Genomic DNA, 12,480 nt, shown 5'->3' with positions numbered 1-12,480 from the left:
AGCAACCACTACACCCACACAGAGAGCAAGGGTCCTTCTCTGCAGCATGCTGGCAGGGTGCAGGCTTTTCTTCTCAGGTTGTGGCTGATAAAGATCACAAACTGACTTTGCACACCTGTTGTCTTGAATTACCTGGAATGCATTTAGTGGATATAAATTGAAAAATCAACTGGGCTTTCACTGCTTATCTCAAAATATTATATACAGTGCTGAATGGTTGGAGCTCATGTACACACAGCTGAGTAAGTGAGTTAGGTAAGTGAAACCCCCACCCCATTCATAAGTGTTATATGAAAAATCAGAGAGAAATGATTCACCAGAGCAAAAACTACCACTCTGCTCCCTGTTTAGAAAAATTAGAATGCTTTGCAAAAGTAGCATCATTGGTGCACTCTTCAATATAATTGTGTTCTCTCTCTCTCTCTCTCTCATGCAAGGGTTAATTTTTAATGTAATGGAGGGGGCACTTGATTTGGTCGTTGTCCTTTAAACAGGCCACATAAATGTCGAGCATGATTATCTCTCTCTCTCTCTCTCTCTCTCGTTTTGCAGGAGGACATGTTTTCATATTTTAGCTTGCTCCAACTGAACCTCTCCTACTATAAAAAAAATTTCTAGCATTTTGCCTGGGAGGCAACTCAAGCAGAGCAATGATTCATTGCCTTGATTTTAAAAGGCAGAAATGCTGTCAGTAAATTGGTTGTGAAATCTACACATTTAGAACATATCATTGGGTTACACCAAAATGGGTCTGTGGAGTGTAAATGCCTTACAGCCTAATTTACTGTACATTTTACAAAGTGGTTGTAGATCTCTATGGTTTGCTACACCAAACTACAGAAAGATTTACCTTTACAGTAATACCTTGGTTTACAAGTAACTTGGTTTGAGAGTGTTTTGCAAGACAAGCAAACATTTCTGAAAAATGTTGCCTTGATATACAAGCAAATGTCTTTCAATAAGAGCAAAATTTTTTAGAAAAGCACCACCGAATAAGGCTGTAGCAGTGCGAGCGATGAGTCTGTTTAACGACAATGCAATGTCACATTGGATAGATTCCTTGTTAAGGTTTCACGAAATGACAAATATTCCATTTAGTCAAGAGATAGGAGTGATTCTGTTAGTGACAGTGAAAGTCGTCCTACACAATAATCCTTCTCTCTTGTCCCCCTCACACCAGCCACGAAGGTACCGGTAATTGGTTTATTTTTCTTTTATATTTTGTAGAGTATTATATTACAGTACTGTATTGTACATGAATATTTTTGGGTTGTGGAACGAATCATCTGAATTTCCATTATTTCCTATGGGGAAATTCGCTTTGATATACAAGCGCTTTGGATTACAAGCATGCTTCCGGAACGAATTATGCTCGTAAACCAAGGTATTACTGTATTTAAATAAAAACTGATCTGATACATGTGCAGCGTGCATTCCACTTGCCTGAACATAACACAACTTCTTTGTAAAATGAGGTCTGGTTACACATACATTAATATGTAAAGATAGCATTGGCACATGACAAGTTGATGAAAAGTGGCATTGAAGAGAACTTTACAGGGATGAGTGTTTGTTACTCGCACATAAAAGGCATTACACAGCTGCAAAGTGGTATGCATGCTTGACGTAACCACAATCTTGAGAGGGATCTCAATGAATAGCCCAACTCAGCAGGATCCTGTACACTGCACAGTGTTATCTCTGCATTCTATCGGCCAAGGAAAACTAACAGGTTCATGTATGAAGACCAACCATTCTCCATATGCTGGGACTGCAAAACATGCCGGACATGAATACAAATAAGCACCTGCTGCATGGCCTAATCACATCAAAGGACTACTCCTAGCAAACAGATAAAAATACCCTTTAGATCTTTTACATATTCCTTTAAAAGTCACTTTTCAGTCTAGCTAGTGCCTTAAATCTGTTGAGTGTCTATATGCTGGCTAAGAATTAAAAACAGCGGAGTGTCTATTTTGTTATGCCATGATGATGAGCCAGAGGAAACAGTTCATAGACGTGTTGTCAGAGGAGCTTGGGATGGTTATCACGTTCACTAGCATATCAAAGAGAAGATAGGAGGCTGGGTAATGGCATGGCATTATGAAGATTTGCAGGTTCTGAAAAGTGTTGTCAACCTTGTTGCCTATGAAGCCATATAGCAAAACTAGGAGGGGGATCAAATAGTATGAACATTTGATTTTCTAGCAGGGCATGCAATCCCATTAGGTTTTATATATATCTATATATAGATCTGTATCTATATCTTTCTATACAGCTATTGGTTGGATGATAATGTATCAGTCTATCCAAAACTGAGGTTTAAAAGGAGAACTATGGAGGTGAGTGCTTTTCACTCACCTCATAGTTCTAGCCGACCTGTGCCAATGAGACTGTCACAGGTCGGCTCAGTAGATCGGGAGGTGAGCGAACACATACCGGGTTCGCTCACCTCTCGATCCTATCACGGATTCCCCTCTCCCCGCTCCGATCTGCCAGCGCTGACTGGCGGAACGGACGGGGGAGGGGGCGGGTACAGCCTCTAGATAGGCAGAGCCAGCTGTCACTCACGCAGCTGGGCGGATCCCGTCGTCTAAGTCGGGGTCCGCTCCGGCGTCTCAGTATACCGCGAGCTGTAGCTCGCGTTATACTGAGCTTAGGGTAACGGGAGGACGCTAGTTTGTGTCCTCCCGTTACCCTAAGGAGAACTATGGGGAAAAACACTGACCCCATAGTTCTCCTTTAATGTGAACCCATGGGTTAAATAGACCCAAGAGTAAAAAAGATAGTCTACAGTACATTCAAGTTTAAATCACCTTCTAATAAACCTTATGAGTTCACCACTCCATTCACAACAGTTAAAGCCATAATATAGGGAGATTATTACAGCTCTGGAAATATTGCATGCTTGCCTTTGTTTGGACCATTATGATGTATTATAGACTCTTGGGATGCTAAACCTTTGGAGTGTTGCACCTAGTTGTTTCTCCCAACACTGGCCAGTCAACAGCATCATAAAGGATAGCTGGATTGATCAACATCTTTTTAGGCTGCTTATGAATACGCTAAAGTAAATTATTTATTTTTCTGGAATGCTTCTAGAAGATGCTGTGAATGGGCCAGGTGCCGGGAGAATGTCAATCCTGTGTGCATGTGCAGGAGTTATAGAATCACCCAATTGTGAAGAGGACTTCCGAGAACCCCGAAGTGACGGTGGCGGAGATGGCAGCAGCGTGGAAGAGCGCCGAGGTCCGAAGATCGATCCAACAGTGCCAGAGTAGGGCACACCCTAAGGTGTTCTCATAACGTCCATCACTTCATCATTCATAAACATAGGGCAGTAAATATGTGGTGAAAGGAAATCCACCATGAGAGGAATACGGTCTTGCTGACCTTGCTGACCTTGTTCTAAAAACGGTAGTTGTCTGGCTACCTGATCTTTCTAAGACAATGACTTAGTACATGTGTGCACATCAGGGGTTCAGACTTTTTTTCTCTGATCCACGTTCCGAATGCTTGTCCTGGGTCAGTATTAGAGAAAACAGTACAGCCAGACACTTAACATATTCAGAAGAAGGTCAGCACTGGCAGCCTCTGAATTCCCTTTATGACAAGTATACTTTAAATTAAAAGGTACGGAGGGGAAATTTTCAGATGCAGCTGAACCGCAGCTCTGAGAATAGCTATGATCACATACACAGAGTGGTGCTGCACGGTTGGGAGGAGGTACAGCAGGAGTCGGGTGACAAGTTTACAAAGCTCTGATCAAGCAAAGCCCAACAGATGTTCATGTGTGTACACATATATATATATATATATATATATAACTATACGTCAGCAAGTATGTGTGTGTTCACCAACCTCTGCCTTGTTATGAGAGTCTTCACAGTCAGTCTTCTCTTTTTCCAAACCAACCAGCTTTATCTTTAGGTCTGAGACATCTGCCATCAGGTCCAGCTTTTGGGTTTCAAGGGACGTCCGGCTCAAAAGCTCCTATGAAATAGAACAAGATTATAGATTCAAGTTTCAGAAAAGGGTTCTGTTGCATTTAGGATTTGCATCACATGACAATGACATTCCAGAGGGAGCCCACCACTACTATCATTAGGCCATATCCACTGTTTACTACCTGTATTCACCAAGAATGTACTGAGACCACGCAAAACTGGAATTTAATGACCATAGTAGCCATCTACTTAAATAAAAAAAAAAATCCAATAAATAACAAAAAGGATGGTTGATGGTCCTTGAAGGTACCAGAAACATCTGACAAGAGCACAGATAAAAAGACTCTCTATGTATGTGTGGCCCGAATCCTGTAACTTGGCAGGACCCCAACCTCACCACACCGCCTTGGGGATGATTACAGAAAGCTACTCCAGAATTCCCATCCGTACATCAATCTTGGGTCTCAACAACTGGGCCACACTTACACGGGATGCCGTACCTCAGAAGGGTCTCCACCCACCCTTTACACAAATTAATGCCTTCAAAGATCTTTAAACTAAATGTTAGCCTTCGTGACAGGCTAAAAGCAAAGTATAAATAACAACAGGAAACAAATTTCAGGGTGGGAAGCTCTTTGGATGGTGGTCATCCAGAGATTGCCACTGTCCTGCTCCTCCCCGCTGATTGATTCTCAGGTAGGAGAGACCTCCTAAGTCAATCAGGAAGTAGACCATCTTATCTTCTTTTTCTTTACCTCAAAAGCTGTTTGGTACCCATTTAACCCCGTCATGTGGCCCCTACACCTGCTATATCCTTCATACTATTTGCTCCGGGCACTTCTTTTTTTAGGTTTCTTATGGGTCTTGCATCTTCTTGGATTCTGTTAGAGTTATCAGCCTACAGCTGGCCAAATAATGTCTTCTTGGCCACTTTCTCCCCTAGGCTGGAACACTTTAGTCACAAAAAACATTCCAGTTCCCTGAAACTGCTTGTTTGTGGCTGTTGTGCACATCCCCATAGACACTGGAGGGTCACCTCATCCAGCCAAAAATACTGGATTGGGATTCTGGCCTTGAATAGTTACGGGAATCTTGTACTATGTATATTGACCATTCAATAGCCAAGTGGATATCCACCAGTCTTGAATGTTGGGTGAAGCCTATACATTGAAACATCCAAAATAACATGTGTTAACTGAGAATTGTCCTGGGGATGGGCACTTTTGGGCTTACGGATCCTTTACAATCGAATGACAGATTAAAGCAAGTCAAAAACAAAATTATAATATTGAAGCTTACCAGTCCATAAAGTGACTAGGGAATTACATTACTAGCAGGTGAAAGTAAAGAGTAACCCTACCTGTGACATCACCATATCTAATGCAGGTCTATTCACCTGCAGTAGATGTGAAGACGCTGAGGGACATACCCCATCCAAAGCGGAGGGAAAGAAAGAGAGGTGAGTGCTCAGCACGGAGGATCAGGTGAGTATATCTTCTGTATTCCAGCCCCTAGACCAAAACTTTTAGATTGTAAGCCCTCATGGGCAGGGCCCTCCTTACCATCTTGTCTTGTATTGTATTGTGATTGTAATGTCTTCCTTATATTGTAAAGCGCTGCACAAACTGTTGGCGCTATATAAATCCTGAATAATAATAATCATAAAACGAGCAGTTAACTCTTGCAGTGGTGATACCACCCTAAGGTTAAGGTTTAAAATAACTGGGAGTTTCTTTTTAAACACGGTGGCTGCATTTGTTTAGTGTTACCCTTTATTTTCACCTAGAGATCCTGCTAGTACCGTACTTTCTGTCCTAGGGTGATAACATTCACTCCGTGCACTGTATCTGAGGAGCAACGTTGTCACCCTTGGCTGTGCTCCTGATATGTGCTACAAACAACCCCTCCTCTTCTCAATGATATAGAAAGGTGGTGCTCTGTAGTCCGCCAATGATGCATGTGAAAGCTGATAATATTGAGGTTTTAGTTCAGTGCACAGGAAGTGACAAGGACACTGGATTTCTGTCGTAGTAATAGATAATGTTCTATGCTGAAAGTGTTCTTAGCCTGAAAAAAAGAGAACGAATGCAGCCACCACATCTAAGGATTGGTAATCTGCAATATATTACATTGTAGTTTTTGGGTTTAAATTTAGGAGCAATTTAGTAGATACACTGAAGCAACACAAAAAGAGACATTTGTAATTTCTAAGAATCCTGATACTTTGTAAATGTAAAAAAGATAGTTCAACCATATCACAATCCCAAAATTAGTGCTCAACCATTTGCACACGGAGTATCCATTCATCATAGCCTGACATGCTGCAGTACTGTATTTCATGACACAATCATTCTTTGTGTACCAAACACAATAGATTGTATCCATAGGTTGAAATGTAATTGTCGAGTATTCCCTTCATCTCTACCCAGCAGGCCGAACCCACTTGAGAAAACTACAGGAGGGGGCGGAGACAAGACCAGTCACCCTGCATAAGGAGAGAAAGCAGCAGTGAGCGGTCTTTATTAAAGGAAGCTCTAAGTGTCACATTAAATTACCGCACAGATCTGGAAGAAATACACAAAGCTCATCAAGACTCAAGTCAGAATACTCATGACTTTGGTATTTAGACAATATTTGTTTATCCCAGAGCTTTAAGCTATTAACTCACAGGTGGGAATAGGGAAATGATATGGCTGAAATGTGCACACCAGACATAGAAAAGATCATTTGAAGGTGCGATCATTTATTTCTAATTGATCTCTTTTCTCCATGTACGACTACAAAAGGTGCCTGCAAAGTGGACCTGCAAAGTGGACCTGCAAAGCGGTCTGCAAAGAGGACTGGCAACACTGTCTCCAAAGAGGACTGCAAAGAGGACCGGCAACACTGTCTCCAAAGAGGACCGGCAAAGAGGACCGGCAAAGAGGACCGGCAAAGAGGACCGGCAAAGAGGACCGGCAAAGAGGACCGGCAAAGAGGACCGGCAAAGAGGACCGGCAAAGAGGACCGGCAAAGAGGACCGGCAAAGAGGACCGGCAAAGAGGACCGGCAAAGAGGACCGGCAAAGAGGACCGGCAAAGAGGACCGGCAAAGAGGACCGGCAAAGAGGACCGGCAAACCTGTCCGCAAAGAGGACCCGCAAAGCTGTCCGCAAAGAGGACCCGCAAAGCTGTCCGCAAAGAGGACCCGCAACATGGTCTGCAAAGAGGACCTGTAAAGTCCAGAATAGGTGTTAGAGAGGTGCATGGAATGCCAATAATCTGTGGTGCAATATTGCTTGATGTCAGACCATTTTATAAGCCTCAATGACCCCGTATAGCTGATCTTGTCTAACAAGGTCACCCCAACTAGGGTACCCAGAATCAGATTCCAGAAAGAAAATAGAAACCACAAACAAATCCAAAGAAACTTGAAAGAGGAACTCCAGGGGTTAACTGCTCGTTTTGTCTAGGGGGCGAAAATGAACAAATACTTACCTGAGTCTCGTTCCTGCCTGGCTGCTAGACTGGTCCCCACAGCCTCTTCTCCCCTGGCTCTGACCCATCATGTCTAATACATGTCTATCAGACGCGAGGACGCCAATGGACACATCACAGCCGGGGCAGAGAGAGGTGAGAGAGAGGGGAATCTGCCGTAGGTTAGATTCACAAAAGCCAACACCCCCGGGTTAGAATCTTTACATGAGCCATGTGACTTCAGGTTTCAAAACTCATTGAACTCCATTAAAAAATAACTGTCACTTTTTAGAAAATAAAAAAGATCCTTAAAAAGAACTCCAGAATTATTAAAAATTAACCCTTGCAGGGGGCTACCCCAGCACAGCAAAGGTTAAGTGATAATTTTGTCTAGGGGGCGAAAATGAATACTCACCTGATCCTCATCTGGCTGCTAGACCGATCCCTGCAGCCTCTTATCCCCTGGGCTCCGGCAGTCTAAGAACCCGTGATGTCATCACTTCTAATACAAGTCTATTAGAGGTGAGGACGCAGAGGGATATACCACAGCTGGTGTAGAGGGGGAAAGAGCTGAAAGAGGATCAGGTGAGTATGTTTATTTTAGACCCTAGACCCAAAATGAGCAGTTAACCCTTGCAGTGTGTGTGTGTGGTTGGGGATGGGGGGTTTATGGGGTTGGGGTAGCCCCACTATTAGGGTTACTTGGTGAGAAAAAAAGTTGAGCTCTTCTTTAAACCTTAGGAGTATGCGAGCCAAATTCCAAATCCTTTGGCACGCAAGACATCCTTCACATACGTATTTCATCTGCGTTCTGTGACTGCCGCAGGACGGAGGATCGGGTGAGTGCATCTTCTTTATTTTTGCCCCTAGACCAAAACAACCAGTTAACCCTTGCAGCGAGGAGTGTGGGGGGTAGCCCCTCTGCAAGGGTTCATTTATAAATACCTCGGAGTTCTTCTTTAACCTGGTGTGTGAGCTTTGTGAACTGAGCCTATTATATTAATCCTCAACTTTCCAACTGTCAAGGATGCAAAGCGAGGAAACACAAGGAAGAGTAAAAATAGTAAAAACTCACTTTGAGTATCGACCTTCTTAAAGGATCAGCTTCATCGGCGCTCACCTACGCGGTTCCTGCAGGAGCTTCCACCTCGAGCCCCGCGGCAAGGTCAGCGACAAGTGGAGCAATGCAAACCCAATACAAGGGCACCCGCAGCCTCCCCGTGTAGAAAAGCCTCCAGACAGTGACGGCGTCGTCCACGTGGAAGCCTGCAAAACTTTTCTCAGCGAGGGCTTCGCTCTGACGTCTGCCAGGAATATGGAAACCCAGAGCCATGTGCCGCCGCCGCAGCCGAGAGATAATTAAACACTAGGCTCTGCTATAAACTGATCCCTCCGGCTGGCTCGGACACGGGAACGCTCCTGACCAGAATGGCACACGCAGCTCGGAGAACTCTGCAGCTCCGGTGCACGGCAAATGAGAAACAAATGTGAGGAGCAGATTGCGCCTCGCACAAAGTGCAGGAACAATGGGAATGTTGCCTCCGCATGTAACCCCTTTTTAGCCTGCCAAGTGGATCTAGCAATACCGAAAATCACTAAAATTCTATCATCTTTACCACGCTCATTTAAAGTTGAAGTTTAATCTGCTTATACTTTGCCTTCCCTGGTTCTTCTCTTCCCCTTCATCAAAATGCAAATATTAATTTTTTATAAAACCTCATCATTTAATGCCCTTGAAAACAGCCTTTTCTCTATTCAGAGCATCTTATAACAGGTTACACAGAGGGAAAGCCTCCCCACTGTGTGACCGGTCATGGACGGAGCGGCGTTTCATCCGGATTTTGACACCTATGTTAGGTTACACACAACACTGCTCTGTAACCCAACATTGTGAGGCCAGAGTTACAACAGCTTCTGACTTGGAGTCAGAGGCTTGAGCTCTGTGCATGGTTTGGACCAATGGCAAAGCGCAATTGGACCAATAAAAAAAACCAGAACAAACAAAAACAAACACTGACGGCATCCATCTAGAACACGTGAGGGACAGGGAGGCTTTTCCTGGTCTCTTCCCTCCTTCCTCCACACATAGCTTGTGACTGGGCTTGGGGGGTTCCTCACCTGCCAAGGACCTCACTGCACATTACTAGTCCATAGGTTCTTGAAAACACCACAGCACCCTGCCTCACTACTTCTCTCCAGAGCTCTTAGCCACGATGGAAGCAGTGGGCTGGCTCTTAGGAGGAGGAGTTCTGCAAATCTCAAGTTTGCCATGGCAACCAATCAGCATCTCTCTTCAGTTTGCTCAGGTAAGATTTGAAAATAAGACAGTGAAGCTGCAATGCAAATCTGCTCCAGTTTTGATAAAGCCCCCCCCCCCCCCCATGAATATAACAGAGCAGGCGAGGGACAGTCTGGTTGGAAAGCGCTACATGATGCTGGGTGTCCTCCAGCCAGGAAATGAGGCGGTCTGACTTACCGTAGATTCTAAAGCACACAGTGATACGTTTCAGCGGCAGTAAAAAGGAGTGTGTGTGACTAGTGCAGCGGTCCCAGCATAGCATAGGTCCTAGGACATAGTGCAATGTTAAATATTTATTTTCTATGCTCCTCCGCTCCATCTAGTGGCCACTATGTGGTATTACATCTGACCTAAAAAGAAAAAAAAACGTTCTTTTTTTGCCTCTATTCGTACAAAATGAACATTCAGAGATTTGCATTGTGAACGGCTCTGCGAATGGTTTATAAAAGGGAGGGTCTATTTAAATGGTGATCAGATCCTATATGCAATGTTCTGTCATTCTGAGCCCGATGACGGGGACCCTGCGAGGCCCCCGAAAAACGCTTGCACTGAGGACATGCTGAGCTATTAAATGGACTGATTTCACCTATCTTGGAGTGCTGGTGACATTCTCGTTTTACTTTGGTTCATAAACAGACCCCGAAGTGTTGTCATACAGGTACGACATTCATCTCTATGGCCGGCACCGATCAAGTACTGCATATCGAGCATCATACATTGTCATTTTTTAAATAGGATTTAGCATGTATAATTGGGTATGTATACTGCACTGATTAAGGACATCACCTTTGTGAAACACATGGAGACACTTTTAGACATTCACTCCCCGTTACACTGAGAAAACCTGCTGCTCAAATCACGGCATACCATTCAGGATTAGCATTCCCCGGGTGAAGGTTCTGCTGAACAACACAGGCGATAGCAGCAGCTAAGAATAGACACATAGCAGGTGTTGAGTCTGCTAAGAGAATAATGAAGTGTAGTGTTTCAATGGGATTTTGTGACACATATACACAGAGTATCCGAGTCACTGCTCTTCTCTGGGGCAAACTATAACATATTGGGGGGAATTTATCAAAACTGGAGCAGATTTGCACTGCAAGCAATCAGCTTCTCTTTTTCATTTTCAAATCTTACCTGAGCAAACTGAAGAGAGATGCTGATTGGTTGCCATGGGCAACTGCTCCAGATTCTGTTTGCTCCAGTTTTGATAAATTCCCCTCAATGTGTAAAAAAAATGAAAATGACACAGAGGCCATTGTTCAGTTCTCCACCTTTCACCTCCTAACCTACAATGGATAATGGAATTATAGACCAAATACCAGAGTTGTTAGTTCATACCAAAACATACACAAGAATACTAAAATGTCGACAGGAAGCCCCAAACGAATCAAAGTTATACAGTTCGGAGTCCACGGTATAATTAGTTATAACATACAACCTGACTCACGGACGTAACAAACTCTACATTCAGTGAGATAATATACACCGATTAGCCATAACATTACGACCACCTACCTAATATTGAGTAGATCCCCCCCTTTGCCAACCAAAACAGTCCTGACCCATCTAGGCATTGACTCCACTAGACCTCTGATGGTATGCTGTGGTATCTGGCACCAAGCAGTCAGTAGCAGATCCGTTAAGTCCTGTAAGTTGCATGGTGGAGCCTCCATGGATCTGACTTTTTTCTTGCACATTCCACAGATGCTCCATTGGAGTGAGATCTGTAGGCCAAGTCAACACCTTGAACTTGTGTTGTGTGGCAGGGCGCATTATCCTGCTGAAAGAGGCCACTGCCATCAGAAAATATCATGTACTTGGTCAGCAATAATGTTTAGGGAGGTGGTACGTGTCAAGCAACATCTACATGAATGGCAGGACCCAAAGTTTCCCAGCAGAACATTGCCCAAAGCATCAAACTGCCTCCACTGGCTTGCCTTCTACCTATAGTACATCCTGGGGCCTCTCTTCCCCAGGTAAGGCCCGGTTCCCACCTGGGCGTTTTTCCGCGCGTTCCTACTCGCGGAAAACCGCTCAAACAGGGAAATGCCATTATTTTCAATGTGCATGGTTCCCATCTGGGCATTTTTCCGCGAGTACGAACGCGCAGGAAACCGCCCTACGCCCAAAGAAGTACATGTACTTCTTTGGGGCGTTTTGGTCGGGCGTTTCCATTGGGATACAGCTAAGTAGCCCTCGGAAACGCGCGTTTGTCGCATGTTTTTTTTTACCGCAAATCGCGGTACAAACGCGCATATTCAATACGCCTAGGTGTGAACCCAGCCTAAGTGACACACAAGCACCCGGCCATCCACATGATGTATAAAAAAACCATGATTAATCAGATCAGGCCACCTTCTTCCATTGCTACGTCTTCCAGTTTTTGTGCTCTTGTGCCCATTGGAGGTGCTTTTAGCAGTGGACACGGGTTAGCATGGGCACTCTGACCGCTCTGCAGCTACGCAGCCCCATATGCAACAAACTTTGATGCACTGTGTATTCAGACACCTTTTTATCAGAACCAACATTAACTCTTTCCCCCACGTCCATCACTGAGCCTTGGCCACCCATGACCCTGTCACCGGTTTGCCTTCCTTGGACCACTTTTGGTAGGTCCTGACAACTGCAGACAGGGAACATCCCACAAGAGCTAGAGTTGCTCTAGCCACCACAATTTGCTCATTGTGAAAATTGCTCAAAACCTTACACAGGCCCATTTTTTCTGCTTCCAACACATCAACTTCAGGGACAAAATGTTCACTTGCTGCCGAATATA

At 44.3% G+C, this 12,480-nt stretch overlaps 1 protein-coding gene across 1 annotated transcript in view; it reads right to left on the bottom strand.

Annotated features, from left to right (window-relative positions):
• The window catches only part of PPFIBP2 (PPFIA binding protein 2), a 137,792-nt gene that overhangs the window by 54,711 nt on the left and 70,601 nt on the right, over positions 1-12,480 (bottom strand). Inside the window, exon 6 of the mRNA XM_018559741.1 lies at positions 3,862-3,993. Coding sequence (XP_018415243.1) covers positions 3,862-3,993 — 132 coding nt within the window. The remainder of the gene's footprint in view (positions 1-3,861; positions 3,994-12,480) is intronic.

Source organism: Nanorana parkeri, unplaced genomic scaffold, assembly GCF_000935625.1.
Source record: "Nanorana parkeri isolate BGI_ZX_2015 unplaced genomic scaffold, ASM93562v1 scaffold414, whole genome shotgun sequence".
Lineage (NCBI taxonomy): Eukaryota > Metazoa > Chordata > Amphibia > Anura > Dicroglossidae > Nanorana > Nanorana parkeri.
Note: the sequence above shows the minus strand (reverse complement) of the source record. Positions and strands in the feature narration are given on the sequence as shown.